At 35.4% G+C, this 18035-nt stretch overlaps 1 protein-coding gene across 1 annotated transcript in view; it reads right to left on the bottom strand.

Annotated features, from left to right (window-relative positions):
- Positions 1–2995: 2995 nt before the first annotated feature.
- The window catches only part of EIF3E (eukaryotic translation initiation factor 3 subunit E), a 50611-nt gene continuing 35571 nt past the window's right edge, over positions 2996–18035 (bottom strand). Inside the window, exons 11-13 of the mRNA XM_024756316.1 lie at positions 4695–4797; positions 4268–4402; positions 2996–3187 (exon numbers count right to left, since the gene is read on the bottom strand). Coding sequence (XP_024612084.1) covers positions 3149–3187; positions 4268–4402; positions 4695–4797 — 277 coding nt within the window. The 3' untranslated portion in view covers positions 2996–3148. The remainder of the gene's footprint in view (positions 3188–4267; positions 4403–4694; positions 4798–18035) is intronic.

The following is an 18035-nucleotide window of genomic DNA, read 5'->3' as shown; positions in this document are numbered from 1 at the left end:
GAAACACCCTGTGTTCATCAATCCTTGAATGAATTAATTATGGTATATTCACACAATGGAATATTACAAAGCAGTGAAAAAGAATAGACTACAGCTGAATACAGCAACATGAATAAATCAATATGGATAAGTTTCAGTGTTTACAAAGCAAGCCACAGAATACAAAGCATGATTTCAATTAAATACATGTCAAAAACATGCAAAACCAGGCATTTCTGCTAGGGATGTACATATAAAGAAATTAACACAAAGGTCATGGTAATGGTTACTTCTCAGGGGCAAAGAGGAAAATACAATTAGTGAGGGGCTCACAAGCTCTTCAAAGTTACTAGAACCATTCAATTTCTTAAGCTGAGTAGTAGGCAGGAGATACTGGTAAATGGGTATTTTATTTTTCTTTAAACTGGAGATATTATTTATATATATTCTTTTGTATATTTCATATGTTAAAAAGCATAAACACACTGCTTGTGAATATATAGTAACTTTATAAAAAGATACACAAGCAACTATTTAAGCTTCATGAACTCTTGTTCTCTGATGTGTTCCCAGTGCCTGTAAAAACTGCTGACACATAGAAGGGTCTATTATTGAATGGAAAAAAATAAAGAGCACAAAAAAATTAATCAGTATGTAATTTGTGCTCAACATCTTACTGGGACAGTTTACCTGTTATCAAAACTTAAGGTTAAATCCAGAACCAAGTAATTTGTTTTTATGCAAACCTCAAATGTGCACTTCAACAATGAACAAAGTTTGGTAATGTGTAAAAATGGCCATTAGTTATATACAGTTTATTTTTCTGATTGATACTGGTAATCCATAGTGGCATCATCTTTCTTCAAAGGGCAGCAATATTTGAAAAGCAATAAGTGGTAGAAAATGTGAACATTAACTATTCATATAATGTATAATCTTGAAGGAGTGGTACATAAATAGAAAAAAAAAATCAGAGATTCATTAAAGTTTTGTATGTTCCAATAGGTTCTTTTGTGAGGCCAATAGCATCAGATGATTATACTGGCTTAAAAAACAAAACTAAACTAAACACCCTATTGCTCTCATTTGAAGATAATAGTGCCAAGAGACTTAAATGGTTTTGTGGATCAAGATTCTCATTTACAACCTACTAAACATACATCTCATAACCCTATGTAAACTTAGTCTGGAAGGATTTATAAAGCAATAATGATGTAAGGAGAGACAGTGTGACATAACCGAAAAAGCCTGTTTTCAATTCCTTGCTTTAACATTTACTAGGTATGACCTTGAGTAACCATCTGTGTATATTTCCTCATCAACAATATATAAATATTTGCACAAAAATTTCAGTGTTTCCAGGCATAAGTGAGGCACTCAAATGTTAGATTCTTTTTCTTTTCCTTAGGGTTATTTAGATATATAGGTGTAAAAATGCCTGACACATAGTAAATGCTTAATAGTCACATACTATCTTTCCTCCCTGCAGTTTTTACAGGTCCACTAAGACGTATTAAATAACTGTCAGACTTGCTTTTAATTGCTAGTGATATAATCACCTAGAAATCTTTGCTATTAACATGGCTTGGTTGAGCTATCTTAAGATAAAAAGTGAGTATTAATGATGCCTTTAAGAATGTTTTGCCCTTGGGTCACTGGTGAGGATGGAAACATAAGTATCTTAAACATTCTTCCCATTTCAACATAGCCTGAGTAATACATGCAACTTTATAAAACTACTGCTCCATTTCTTATAGCTCTGTACTTTTGAGCCATGGAATTAGCTCCTACACATGAGGTAATGAGGGTCTGCTTCTATCTAGTTACTGATATGCCACCTTATGGTACTTTCTCTATGAACCTTGATCATTTTGTATTACAAGTGATCCTCTAAACTTGGCATTTTCACAACACTGGTTATAGATGAATCAAAAATTAGCATTTGGCTTACCTTGACCAGGAATCCTCCTAGCTTCAACACCTTTGGATTACAGTTTAGAAGAACCAATACCACAAACCACAGCACAAGGGCCAAATCTGGCCCGTATTCTCCAAATTTAACTGTATGTTGAGGGTGGCCTGACCAGGTGTCAAATAAAAGAACAGTAATGCATGTATCTTTTATCTTTGTACCATTTGTTGAGAGCAGAAACAGAAACTTCTCTTGTGACTGGGTTTTAGTTCAACAATCAAAATGAAACATCAAACCACTTCTAGGTAAAGGAGACCCAAGCAGGGCTTTATATACTTCTTGAGTATCTTAGGTGTCTATTTAACTCTGTGTTTGTGTGTGTGCATGTGCGCACACGCACAAAATATTCAAGGAGGTATTTATAAAATTCAACTTATATTCCTATTTAAGTCTCTGCAGCTGCCTAGTGAGTGACTAAAGAGCCACTCTAAGGAATTAAGAAATAGCAGCCTTATTTGTTAATAGCCCCAAACTGGAAACCACCAAAATATCCTAAAATAGGTACATGGTTAAACAATCTGGTACATCAATGCCATGGAATACAACTTAGCAATAAAAAAAAACAAACTACTGATATATATGGTAACTTGGATAAAGAGATCTCAAGGGCATTATGAGTAGAAAAAGCTAATCTCAAACAAGTCACATATTGTATAATTCCATTGCTGTAACATTCTCATGACAAAATTATAGAGACAGCGAACAGACGAGTGGTTGCCAGGGGTTAGGGCTGGTTGGAGTAGGTGTGACTCCAAAGGGGTAGCATGAGGGAGATCTTCATGATGATGATAGCTCTGTATCTTGACTGCAGCGATGGTTACCAAAAAAGTGATAAAATGGTACAGAGCTATTCACACCATTGTACCAATGTCAATACCCTGGTTTTGATACTGTATTATAGTAACACATGAGGAAAAAATTGGGAGAAACTAGATTAAGGCTGCATAGGACCTCTCTGTACTATTTCTGCAACTTCCTGTGAATCTATAATTATTCCAAAATAAAAAGTTTAAAAAAAATCACACACTTACATACACAAGGAAATATAATGACATAAATGAACATAGCCAATTTTATTCAAATTCTCCAAAATTTATGCTAAATATGTTAATTGTTTATAAAATGTTTCACCTTTTATAATGGTTTTATTATTTCACCTTTCTTTTATAGTTTTTTCATTTTTTTCTGTACAGTTCTTCAGTAGAAGCCAGAGTCCTGAGTTGCCCAGTTAGGAGCCTAAAATACACAAAGAGAAATCAACAGTGTGAAAAGAAATACTTTCTGAAAAGCCAGTTTCAAAAAAAAGTGATACTAGCAAAGTTTTTTAGCAATACTCCTCCCAAACCATTCTCTAAGATTTTAACAACCTCTTCAATTACTAAATGCGAGGTGTCTTAAAACAACAACAAAACACACCAAAATACCATCTGATACAGTTTCTCACCAATTATAAAGTATGACAAGGACAATATCACCAATATTATAACCAAAATCAATACAAATTGATCCTTAAGCATACAGAAACAACCATTACATAAAAGTTAGTTTTCAGGCTCAGTTATTCTGGACTTGGATGGAAAAGGCAAGGACAATAATTTCCTAATTCTTCCTTCTCTTTTACAACTGAAGGACTATGCTAAGGACAAAATCTGATGCTAAAACTTCAATCAAATGAGATCTTTGAATGTGCCTCAACAGTTTCCTAAAAATGTCCTACCCTCCAGTTATACATAATCATAATGACTAAAGAGCATTAGAGGTAGTTTGGAATCCCAAAATTACAAGGCCATACAAATTCCTTTAGTATCTAACATGCAGGATTTCTACCAAAAAGGGGGATATATTTTTCTGACAATTAAATATGACTTTCAGATAAAATAAAATTTTATAAAATCAATATATATAAGATCAACATTTTTACAGAAGTAGTTCTTTAGATTTACTGAATAAAAGGAAAATGAATTTCAAACACTTGAGAGATAACACATGTAAGTTATCATCTGCCAGTATCAAAATGATGTGTTAAAAACACTGAGGAAATGAGATAATGAAGGCACACAGGAAGGGTAAAAGAAAAATAACCCAATTATGGTTAAAACTAGGAACACTTAATTTTTTTTGCTGCCTTAACTAACGCATAATACATCTAAGAGAAACCTTTTCCATTTAGTAATTTCTTAAATAAAATGTTTATAGCCCCAACAAATACAGAATCAGATACAACCAAAATTAATTTGTTCTCAAATGAAGTCCATATAACAATTATATTACATTATTGCTAAATCCCAGACAGAAGAGAAGATGTGTGGTTCTTACCTCTGATCTACTGTTTTGATTAAGTTTCTTCTCAATATTCATGGCCAACATCTGGCTTCTAAATGAAAGGCTTTTGGTCTTTTCAATCACTTGCTGATAGGGTGAGACTGCATTGTTACCCATAACCACATGACCCTACAGTGAGACAGAGGGAAACTGATCCTGTAATGTTAACAACCAAGTTTCTCAGGTAAGTCATGAGGATGACATCACAACCTACATGTGTGTTGCAAATATTTTTATGCACAGAGATGACAATATTCATCCAACAACACAAAATAGGAGGTTGCTGTTGCCTTCAGAAAATTATTATACATTAAAACAAAAATTCTTAATAGAATAAACGTCCTAATAAAAACTTCTCCCCAAAGTATCAAATAATCAGCAACTGATATCTAGTATTTTGCACAGATAACATAATACTCACTAATTTAGAATCAATCTTGGCATCCAGTCTTGCATTTCTTATCAAATTTACAATCCACCTTTCAGCTTCTTCTGGAGTCATGTTCAGTTTATCTGCCAACATGCTAATGAAAAAAGAAAAAAATGACATTAACTGGGTCTAAAAACTTAGTTTCACATACATAGTCTTTGACCTATGCTCTGAATAGAAACTTTTAGGTACTTATGGGTCACCTTCTCTTAAATATTATGAGTCTTAAAAGTGCGCTATTGACGTTTGTGCTATTATCTTGTACCATTCACAATCTATCTCATTTCACCAACCAGACTGTAAGATCCTTGAAGGTAGGGCCCCATATTCTGTATTACAGAAATCCTATTACAAGGAACATCAGTAGTAAGAATAATAAAATGTAACACGTAACTAAAACTCAGGGCCGCTACATATGTTTGTTATAAATTCTAAGGACACTCCCTAGAACTAGAACACTATATAACCTAAATGACCACTGAATTTAAGGGAAAAGAGACAGACACACATACACAGAAAACCCGAAAGGAGAGGGGGAGGAAAAAAGATGACAGACACCAAGACCCTGATCTAAAGCCTTTGATGTCATCAACCAATCTGCATTTTCTAATTTATGGTCAGGTTGAAAAAGAGGCCACTGCAGAGCTTAATTTATCAGGACTAACACAAACACAAGCCTTGCTAGTAGGTAAGCCAGTCAGTCACCTGATGAAAGAGTATCTACATATGCATGTATAGTATTTAGAAGGATGGTATGCATACATGCATATACACAGGTGTTAGACACAAACATTAACTGTCCCCTTTTACTTGTCTTCACTGAAGATATTGCCCACCTGCTAGGCCTTCTAATGTTATCACTGGTTTAATGAAAAAAAAAAAAAAAACCTAGAATATCAGTAACAAAATAATTCCTTAGAATATTATAAACTAAAATTCCTGAGCTGATTGCATTCCCAATTTTATAACATAAATATTCAAGACATTGCCAATCATATAATTATGTAATTCCGGAGCTCCCAACCTAAAAGTAACCAATCAGGTTAATAAAAATACCTTTATGGGAATCATATAATCTGTGCTATCCCTATTTTATGTTTATTGTCAAAGAGAAGAATTTCATTCAAAATGTAAAAATTAAGTTAGGCTATCAATAAAATCATTACACACTAAATTACAAACTAAAGCTATGAAGACAATCATTTAAAATTTATCCCTAAAATATCCTTGATGTTAAAAACATCATGATGAGTATGAGCCAACTCAACCATAAAACTCCCTGGATTTACATGTCAAATTCTGTTGTCTGTCTTTTTATGGTCGATTTTGCTGTAAGTACACATTCTCAGCAAACACAAAGAACAATTAGTCCATGACTACTACTTCAATTTCATGATCAGGTTTCATCTTAGTCTCTTTGTTACTGCTCTCTAACCAAACCTTATTTTATTTAAGCTACTAGAAGTAGGGAAGTGTGTCATTTTACTGAAAGAACCAGGCTTTTTTTTTGACTAGGAAAAATTCCTGCAGCTGGTGTTTCCTGTGGCTTCCCAATAAACTCCTCGTGTTTCCTGCAGGTATTTGACTTAGAGATGTGTAAATTTCATTCTCCTGGGCTTCCCTGGTGGCGCAGTGGTTAAGAATCTGCCTGCCAATGCAGGGGACAAGGGTTCAAGCCCTGGTCCGGTAAGTTCCCACATGCCGTGGAGCAATGAAGCCCGTGCGCCACACCTACTGAGCCGGCGAGCCACAACTACGGACGCCCGCGTGCCTAGAGCCCGTGCTCCGCAAGAAGAGAAGCCAACGCAATGAGAAGCCCATGCACCACAAGGAAGAGTAGCCCCCGCTCTCCGCAACCAGAGAAAGCACGCACGCAGCAAGGAAGACCCAACGCAGCCAAAAATAAATAAATTTCATTCTCTTCTGTGCTGCTAAAGTAAGCAACTGTCTAATACTTTTATCTGAAGCTGCTATTCTAAAGGTAAAGAACATATTTTCCAAAAGATATTACTTTATCGACTCCTGTAACAATTTCTCTTTTGTATGTCTCCTGCATTCCCCCAAAATACAACTCTTTAAAGTGAGGTCAAGACCATTTTACTCTGAAACGCACAAATGAAAACAATTTATACTGAATATATTAAAACTCCAATCTTCAAGATCTCTATATACTGCTTTTCAAAATAGACGTTATTCCTAGTAGCTACTAATTGTGTATAGCTGGTTTTATACAGATTTTTAAAAATTATAATATAGAACCTGTTTATGCAGGCTGTTTACATAATTAAAATTATAATGAAACATTCAGTCTCAAGCCTAAGTTACTGATCAGATTCCTCTTCTTGCTGCCTATAACAAACTGAGAAGTCCTGTCAATTATATCTTTAACCACTGCCTCTAATCTAAGTTCCCTACCAAACTACTCTCATCTTGAAAGACTCTCCTCTTCACCAACCAGACTAAACCTCTGTTCATTAAACATACCATGTTTTTAACCACTTCAGGACTTTTGCACATGCTGTGCCTTCTGCTTAAAAGGCTAATCCACCTTTTTCTTCACTAAGCTATGTGTTACATGGCTATCAGCTAAAACAGCACCCTCATCAGCCTTCCAAGACACCTCTGCCAATCATGACAGATCTGTTTGATGCTTTCATGGCCCCCTATTTTTTTCAGAGCATTCATAGAGCTGTAGTTGTTTTACTGAGTATCTGCTTTCATGATAGACTGTATATGTACCCCAAGAGCATGCATCATAGCTTCTTCGTTCACTGCTATATATCCAGCAATTAGCACAGTCTACAGGAGGCAATTAAATAAATACTTATTGTCTGATTCCTACCCTAGTCACTACCCTAGGGCTCCATTACTATTTCCTAATTTTCTAATTAATCTACCGAGTCTCTCCTTAATCTATTTTACATAGTTGTCAGCTTAGTCCTAAAACCCAACTACCAGTTTATTCCTAAATTCCTTTCAAATCTTTAATAGAGCCCTTCTACCAAAACAATAAAATTCAAACTTCCAAGTTTCTCTTTCATGGTTCTCTACAATTTAGCTACAATCTACCTTTCCAGCCTTCTCTTATTCTTCCTCATGAATACCACACACCAACCAAATCATTCATTCAACAAAATATAACTATGTTAGATGTTTGTGACAACATACAGTCTGCTCCCCACTTTCATAAAGTTTAAAGCTGGAGACTGGGAAATAGGGGACAATCACCTAATACCCCAAATATATAAACTATTTTAAGTGTAAGGATAAAAAAGTGAAAGGAGCTATGTGAGTACAAAAGGGTTTAACCAGTTCCAGTCTGGAAGTTTGAGGACGGTTTAAGTAAAGAAATATTTAAGGTCAAATTTTAAGATAAAAAAAATTCTACGCTGTATAACTCTACCTAGAATTTTCCATCCCTCTTTTTTCTTTACATACATATTCTAAGTCTCATATTCCATCATGGTTAGAGCAATCTGGCAACATGCAGCAAGACCCACAAATGTCTGCATACTCTGACCCATAATCCCACTTTGGGGATTTACTGTTTTGCAATGTGCTTGTTGATCCTTTACTTTTAAATCAAGTCAAAGAAAAACTTGAAATAAGGTCCGAGAAGTATCAGTAAATTATTGATGGTATCTCAGGTTATCTAGGCTACCAATCACTCTGAGAATAAGTAAGAGAACGTGGCAATAATCCAGTTTCTTTCAAGTAACAGGAAAATATACACAGTAAAAGTAATTAAATAATAGAAATCCTCAAAGTCCACAATTCTCTTACATTCTACTGATTTTATGAAAATATTAGTAAAGGTTTAAAAATAAAAATTTAATATCCTATTAAAGCTTAAAAAACCAAACTTGCCTTAAGCTATCCTACACCATGTTAATTTTGTTTTTAAAATAATTTAGTTTATCAATAAATTAAAAGACAAAATATATCAAAAGGCAGAATTTCTGAGAAAAATACCTAATTCAATCTAGGTTTCAAACTCAAAAATAACTTCCAGATTATTCAGATTACACTAAAAATCTCAACCCTGTCAGTAGGCAGCTTAAAGAAGATATTTTAGGCTTAAAGACTTATATTTACGACATGACACCGTAAAACTCCCAGAAGATAACATAGGCAAAACATTCTCTGACATAAATCATACCACTGTTTTCTTAGGTCAGTCTCCCAAGGCAATAGAAATAAAAGCAAAAAACAAACAAACAAAAAATAACCAAATGGAACCTAATCAAACGTAAGCTTTTGCACAGCAAAGGAAACCATAAACAAAACAAAAAGACAACCTACTGACTGGAAGAAAGTATTTGCAAATGATGCGACCAACAAGGGATTAATTTCCAAAATATACAAACAGCTCATACAATTCAACAACAACAAAACAACCTAGTCGAAAGAATGGGCAGAAGACGTAAACAGACATTTCTCCAAAGAAGACATACAGAGATGGCCAATAGGCCTATGAAAAGATGCTCAACATTGCTAATTATTAGAGAAATGCAAATCAAAACTACAGTGAGGTACCACCTCACATCAGTCAGAATGGCCATCACTAAAAAGTCTACAAATAACAAATGCTGGAGAGGGTGTGGAGAAAAGGGAACCCTCCTACACTGTTGGTGGGAATGTAAATTGGTGCAGCCACTAGAGAAAACAGTATGGAGGTTCCTCAAAAAATGAAAAAGAGTTGCCATATGAGCCAGCAATCCCACTCCTGGGTATATATCCAGACAAAACCATAATTCAAAAAGATACATGCACCCCTATGTTCACAGCAGCAATACTATTCACAATAGCCAAAACATGGAAACAACCCAAATGTCCAATGACAGATGAATGAATAAAGAAGATGTGGTATATATACACAAAGGAATACTACTCAGCCATAAAAAAGAATGAAATAATGCCATTTACAGCAACATGGATGGACCTGGAGATATCATACTAAGTGAAGTCAGACAGAGAAAGACAAATACCACCTATATGTGAAATCTAAAATATGACACAAATGAACTTATCTACAAAACAGAAACAGACTCAAGGACAGGGAACAGACTTGTGGTTGCTGAGGTAGAGGAGGGCTGGGGGAGGGATGGACTGGGAGTTTGGGATTAGCAGATGCAAACTACTATATATAGAATGGATAAACAAGGTCCTACTGTATAGCACAGGGAACTATATCTAATATCCTGTAATAAACCATAATGGAAAGAAATAAAAAAAGAATATATACACATATAACTGAATCACTTTGCTATACAAGCAGAAATTAACACAACACTGTAAATCAACTATACTTCAATAAGATAAATTAAAAAGACATTTAAAATATTTTGTGTAAATCCCTTATTCCCATCTTTTAGTTGAAGAGCTCTCCTCCTCAAGTGACACAACAACATGATATTGAATATATTAAGTCAGTAATACATAAGACTCCAAGTAGCCCAAGCAATCTTGAGAAAGAAGAACAAAGCTGGAGGCATCACACACCTTGACTTCAAACTATATCACAAAGATACAGTAATCAAAACAGTATGCTACTGGCATAAAAACAGATACAAAGATCCATGGAACACAATAGAGAGCTCAAACCCAAGCATTAATTTATTTTTGACAAAGGAGGCAAGAATACACGATGGGAAAAGAACAGTCTCTTCAACAAACGGTGTTGGGAAAACTGGACAGCTACATGCAAACAAATGAAACTGGACCACTATCTCACACCATGTACAAAAATTAACTCAAAGTGAATTAAAGACTTGAACATTAAGACCTGAAACCAGGGCTTCCCTGGTGGCACAGTGGTTGAGAGTTCGCCTGCCGATGCAGGGGACACGGGTTCGTGCTCCGGTCTGGGAAGATCCCACATGCTGCGAAGCGGCTGGGCCCGTAAGCCATGGCTGCTGAGCCTGCGCTCCGCAACGGGACAGGCCACAACAGTGAGAGGCCCGCATACCAAAAAAAAAAAAAAAGAAAAGACCAGAAACCATAAAAAACAAAATAACACAGGTAGTAAGTTCCTTGACATAAGTCTTGGTGATGATTTTTTGGACCTGATACCAAAAACAAACCCCAAAACAAAGGCAACAAAAGCAAAAATTAACATCAAACTAAAAAACCCCTGCACAGTAAAGGAAACCATCAATGAGAAGAAAAGGCAACCTACCAAATGGGAGAAATATTGCAAAATATTGCAAACCATGTATTTAAGGGGTTAATACCCAAAATACAGAAGGAACACATATAACTCAGTATCAAAACAACAAGTAATTTGATTTAAAAATGGGCAGAGGATCTGAATATCTTTCCAAGGAACGTGAAAAGGTGCTCAGCATCACTAATCATCAGAGAAATGCAAATCAAAACTATAATGAGATCTCTCACACCTGTTAGAATGGCTATTACCAAAAAGATAAGAAATAAGTGTTAGCATGAATGTGGAGAAAGGGGAACACTTGTGCACTGCTGGTGGTAAAGTATATTGGTATAGCCACTATGGAAGACAGTATGTTAGTTCCTCAAACAATTAAAAATAGAACTATCATATGATCCAGCAATTCCACTTATGAACATTTATCCAAAGGAAATGAAAACACTAACTTGAGAAGATATACCTAAACTCATGTTCACTGCAGTATTATTTACAACAGCCAAGACACAAAAGCAACCTAAGTGACCATCAATGGATGAATGAAGAAAATGTGATACACACACACACACACACACACACACACACACACACACACACACACAGAGGAATATTATTCAACCATTAAAAGAATGAAACCTTGCCATTTGTGACAACATGGAAAGAACTTGAGGGCATTATGCCAAGTGAATTAAGTCAGACAGAAAAAGACAAATACCATATGATCTCATTTATACGTGGAATCTAAAACAAACAAAAAATGCTCGTAGATACAGAGAAGAGATTGGGGAGGGCGGCGGGGACTGGGTGAAGGGTCAAAAGGTACAAACTTACAGTTACAAAATAAGTCATGGGATATAATGTACAGCACAGTGACTATAGTTTAGAGTAAATCTCATCACAAGAAAAAAAAATTTGCAACTACGTGTGGCGATGAATGCTGACTACAGTTATTATGGTGATCATTTCACAATATATACAATATCAAATCATTATGTTGTACACCTGAAACTAATGTAATGTTTTGTTATATGTTAATTATATCTCAATTTATAAAAAGAAAACTACAACAAAAACTATCATTAATATCCTTAGCAAAATTAAAAACCACTGTAGTATTGCATTCATAAAATAAGAACAGAATGCTATAAAGGAAAAATATTCAGAGAAAAGAGTGACAGAGGGCTCTTGGAAATTAAAGAATAACATTAGAGATTTGTTGTTTTTAATCTACAGAAGATTTGAAAGATGTTGAGAAAATATCCCAGAGTGTAGAACACAAAGACAAAGTGATGGAAAATAGAGAAATAAGAAAATTGGAAGCCTGGTCCAGCAGGTCTAATACCTAAACAATAGAAGTTCCAGAAAGAATAAACAGTGAACATAAAGAAGAAAGAAATAATTCAAGAAAATTTCCCAGAACTGGAGAGCATGAGCTTCCAAATTAAAAAGGTCCTACATAAAGAATTAAAACAGACCTAAACTAAGGCATATCATTGTAAAATTTCAGAGCAATGGGGACAAAAAAAAAAAAAGCGTCTTCCCCCCACGTTTCTAGACAGGAGAACAAAACACCTGTATAAAAGATGAGGAATAAAAATGGCTTCTGACTTCTACAACAAAAGCTAGAAAGCAAGAGAATCACATCTTCAAAATTCTGTAGTAGTTTTCAAATGAGAATACCAGGCCTTGAGCAATACCACTACTCAAGTATGAGAGTCAAATACACAATTTTAGATGTGAAAAAATTACCTCCAAAGTACCCTTCCTTATAAAGCCGCTGAAGAATATGATAATTACCAAATATGATAATAAACCAAGAAAAAGGAAGGCATAATGTCCACGAAACTGGAGCACTATCATAGTAGACAAGCTAAGGAAATCCCCAGAACAAATGACAAAGAGAGATAAATATGCACCTGGCAGAAAGAGCAACGAGTCCACATTTTTTTGAGGAAGATAAAACAAATAAAATAATCAATTTGCAGAAGAGATTTATAAACTGGCAAAGAATCTGAAGTAGAATTAATGAAAAAGACATTAGGAAGAACAATGAAGCAAATGAGGGAAAAGTGGCAATTATCAATTACATGGAAAATAAATACTGAATACTAAAACATACTACAGATCTACCTTATTTGAAAAAAGGTACTAAGTTAACTTAGCACGTATTTGGTGCTAAGTTCAGAAATCAACACACAATTTATAAAAGATTAAAAAGTTCAGAAAAAGTCCCATATATAAATGAGAATTTAAAATGTGATATGGGTGGCATTTCAAATAGGTCGGGGGAAGGATAGTATTTCAATAAATCCTAGCTATTGGGGGTGGGGGGAAGCTATTCTCTATTCCCAAATAATCATTGATGGATTCAAATAGAAGAAATAAAGCCATTAAGGTCCTAGAAAAAAACATATAAATAGCATATAAACCTATTATGAGAAAGAACTTTTTAATAAAATACAAAATCCAGTACCATAAAGGAAAAGCTTAGTAACTTTGACTAAATAAAAATATAAATCATTCCTTTGGGGGGAAAAAAATAGAATCCTAAGTGCTATTTCAAGGCATAGAAAAAATAAGTATTTCATTCTCTATTCAATTTCATTAATAAAACATATTCAAGACTCTTAGCACAAAACCAGATACTTTTCTTCTTTCTGGGAAGTAATTAAGACCGGTGGTCCCACTTAAGCACATAAAATATATAAATCTAAATCTAGAGAACCAATTAGGCTTTCATCAACTCTAGGCTGACTGTCTATCAGGTTTTCAATGACTAACCTTTTAGACAGTCTCCCTTTTCTGAACCCTCCCATAGCCCCTGCCCTAATATTAGTATCTTAACAAATAAGGATTTGGGGTCCAGCATTTCACAGGCATATGAATTACCTGTTTAAATAACCTGGCTTTCCAAATTTTATTTGATAAGCACAATTTATTTCAAATAGTATTGACTTTAGCATTAAACTATGGAAACTGGCCTGCTTTTCACTGAAGACTGTGGCTATTTAGCATATCCAAAGAGCAGCAGTCTTTTATAACTGTATGCTATGACAACTAATTAAAGAATAAGTGTTAAGTGTAAACTGTGTTTAACTGTTAGATTAGGAGGAAATAGAAAGAAACCAGGAGAAAACTGAGAAAATGCTAAATTCTGTGTGTGACAAATGAAAATTCTCACTGAATTTTCCAACATCGCATTAGTCAAAAATGAGAGTATAGAGCTTCCCTGGTGGTGCAGTGGTTAAGAATACGCCTGCCAACGCAGGAGACACGGGTTTGAGCCCTGGTCCGGGAAGATCCCACATGCCGCAGAGCAACTAAGACCGTGCACCACAACTACTGAAGCCCACGAGTCTAGAGCCCGTGCTCCCAACAAGAGAAGCCACCACAATGAGAAGCCTGCGCACCACAACGAAGAGTAGCCCCTGCTCGCCACAACTAGAGAAAGCCCATGTTCAGCAATGAAGACCCAACGCAGCCCAAAATAAAAATAAATAAATTTTTTAAAAAAGAAACTTGAAAAAAAGACAGTATATTACTTTATAGTTAATACAGAAATGCAGTGATAATGGCTGTTAAAATGATTTAATCTCCATCTGGAAACACACCTTTTTATTTCTAACATCAGGAAGTATAATTAAGAATACAAATTGCTACACGGTAATAAAAACTTTAAGAAAAATATTAAGATCTAAAGTGTTACTTAATAAAATAAGCAAAGTAGAATGACTTCATAACTTAAATGCAAGAGCAGTTGGCAAATACATACTTTTGTGAAAAGCCAAAACTAACCCCCATAGGGAAATTATATTAATGTATGCTCCAAAATGTTTATCATACACATTCAAAATATTACTTCCATACTTTGCTTTTATCTACAATTGAAAACTGGTCCAAGAATTATTCTAGAACAGCTTTTAAATTTCAGACACACACCATATCTGATAAACTATTCAGCTATACTAAATTAAATCCCACCACAGTAATCTTTTTTGACAGATGTTGTATACTTTATGGTAAATAGATTCGAAACTTATCCTACAAATCTATAGGGTTGTATATAAACCGATAAAAACATTCTTAATATGCATTTTTACAAAGATAAGACTATCACATGTGCTTACATCCACTTAGTGAAGAATCCTATCAACAGAGAATGTTCCAAATCACAAATGGAAAGAGTTATTTAATAAACAACCATGCGTTTTATAATACTGAATAGCATTTGATATGCATCTGCTGGGGGACAGAAAGGAAGACAGAGACAAATCTTCCCCGCCCAACCCTAGAAAAGCTCGAACATCAAATAACTTTAAATTAATTAGCGGCAGAGATAGGCCAGCATAAACTAGTGAATGGAGTAATTTGTCATAATTAATATATGGTGGAAGAGTCTACTTAAATATATCCCATTTAGAGAATTATCAGAGTTCACTGAACCTTCAATCCAAATTATTCTCTGATTTTTCAATATACAAATAATGTCCATGTCATTCTAATTACTCTGTATTTTTCTTCAAAATGCCTATCATAATTTGTAATCTTACCTTTATTTAATATCTGTTTCTTCCTCTGGATTTTAAGCTCTAAGGCTATGCTCCAAGAGGCACTCATTCACATCTGTAATATTTTCTTCTTCAACAACTCTACTAGCTACACTGCTCTTAACTAATTATATCTTAATGTATATCATATGTATTTATCCTCTTTAGAAAGCTGAACACTGGGCCTCCCTGGTGGCACAGTGGTTAAGAATCTGCCTGCCAATGCAGGGGACACGGGTTCGAGCCCTGGTCTGGGAAGATCCCACATGCCGCGGAGCAACAAAGCCCATGCGCCACAACTACTGAGCCTGCGCTCTAGAGCCCCGCGGGCCACAACTACTGAGCCCACGTGCCACAACTACTGAAGCCCGTGCACCTAGAGCCCGTGCTCTGCAACAAGAGAAGCCCCACCACAATGAGAAGCCTGCGCACTGCAACGAAGAGTAGCCCTCGCTCGCCACAATTAGAGAAAGCCCCCGCATACAGCAATGCAGCCAAAACTAAATAAATAATATTTATTATTTAAATAAATAAATTTATTTAAATTTAAATAAAAATTTATATTTAAATAAATATTTAAATTTAAATAAATAAAGACCCAAAGCAGCCAAAAAAAAAATAAAAATAAATAAAAGCAAATCATATTAAAAAAAAGAAAACTGAACACTATCTTTTAAAAATTTTGCACATTCTTGAAATGACAAAATTACAGAAATGGAGAACAGATGAGTGGTTGCCAGGGGTTAAAGAGAGGTGGGAGGGAAGTGGGTATGGCTATAAAAGAGCAATTTGAGGAATCCTTGTGGTGACAGAAATGTTCTGTATCTGAATATATCAACAACAATAATGATGGCTGTGATATTTTACTATGGCTTACAAAATGTTACCATTGAAGGAAACTGTAAAGGGCATAGGGGATCTCTTCATTATTTCTTACAACTCAAGGTGAATCTATTATCATCTCAAAATAAGAGGCGTAATTTAAAAAAAGAAGTTTTGCATCAGAGTTACTTAGAGGAGCTTTGAAAAATACAGATGCTGAGATCTCCCCCTCCCCACTCTGAGAATGCTTCATTTTTGGGGGGTTGGACCTGGGAAGTTTTAAACCAAATTCTCAAGCCTTGATCCCAGAGATTCTGATTCAGAAGGTCTGGGGTAAAGCCAGAAAATCTATTCTTAAGTTTAAGTTGTTGGTGGTTTTTTAAGTTCTCCAGATGATTCTGATGTACAGCTAGGTTTAAAAACCTCTGGACTAGAGAACAATAAATTTTTCTATGGATTGTTTGAAGGTAAATATTAGCTATTTTGGTCATTATTATGGATTCCAAGTCCTTGGGGTCTGAATTAAGACATTTGTTGTACTTATAAAAGCCCAACTTAGATGCTTAACATAATTTTCAGCCATATTCCTAACCCATTAAAGCAGCTCTAAAAACACGAAGGGGGCTTCCCTGGAGGGGCAGTGGTTGAGAACCTGCCTGCCAATGCAGGGGACACGGGTTCGAGCCCTGGTCTGGGAAGATCCCACATGCCGCGGATCAACTAGGCCCGTGAGCCACAACTACTGAGCCTGCGCGTCTGGAGCTTGTGCTCCGCAACAAGAGAGGCCACCACAGTGAGAGGCCCGCGCACCGCGATGAAGAGTGGCCCCGGCTCGCCGCAACTAGAGAAAGCCCTCACACAGAAACGAAGACCCAACACAGCCATAAATAAATAATTTTAAAAAAAACGTGAAGAAGCGTAGCCCCCTGGACTGAGCCTATTGGCCGCATACTCTCCACTATCACCCCGTAAACCTTACAACCTGAGATCTCACTGTTACTCTAAAAAGAATTATTTCTTTGTTCACATGAAGCTATACTTTATGCTCTGCCTCTACCTTCTTAATTCATTATATACTAAAAATATTAAATCACTGGTTTTTCACTTCATTATCCTAGCAGGCTGTAATTATGTGCCTAAAAAAAACTGGTGACCTGATGCAAGGGTTCTCAATCCTGATGTGCGTTGGAATTATCACCCTAAATGGAATAGCATAGTAGCCCTATTTATTACACAGCATAGCATAGCATACACAGAAAATCTGACTCAGAAAGTTTGCAGTTGCTTCAGGGAATCTCTTTGTAAAATAAAAATCAAAATTCTACAGATTTTGCACAAAAACATTAAACACTGTCATATGGTTTCCATCTTTATCCTCTGGCTCAAGTGATAAACTAATGACAAATTAGTCTAAATCTGCTGTTTCTAAAAATATCAATTGCTCACAATGAAAAAGAAAGAATTTATAATGAGGGTGAAGACAATGAATGTCAGAGAGCTATTAGCTCAGCCTCTTTCATTAAATAAGCCCTAAGCTGCTTAATGTCTCTGAGCCTTCAGTTTCTCAGCTATAAACAGGGAGTTACAAAACAAAGGAGTTGTACTGAATCAGTGTTTTGTAAAATTGGGTCTCCAGAGTCAGAGTCGTATGGTTCCATAGAGTCAGGAGGAAAGCTGAATAGAGGTACAGGCTAAACAAGGTGAAGGGGCTCTTATTTTATCTGCATATATGTATACATAAATATGTATACTCATATACATAATATTGCATTTCACAACAAACGACATTTTAGGAATTGC

The sequence above is a fragment of the Neophocaena asiaeorientalis genome, unplaced genomic scaffold, assembly GCF_003031525.2.
Source record: "Neophocaena asiaeorientalis asiaeorientalis breed wild unplaced genomic scaffold, Neophocaena_asiaeorientalis_V1.1 scaffold496, whole genome shotgun sequence".
NCBI classification, from domain to species: Eukaryota; Metazoa; Chordata; class Mammalia; order Artiodactyla; family Phocoenidae; genus Neophocaena; species Neophocaena asiaeorientalis.
This window is presented reverse-complemented; position numbering and strand designations above follow the sequence as displayed.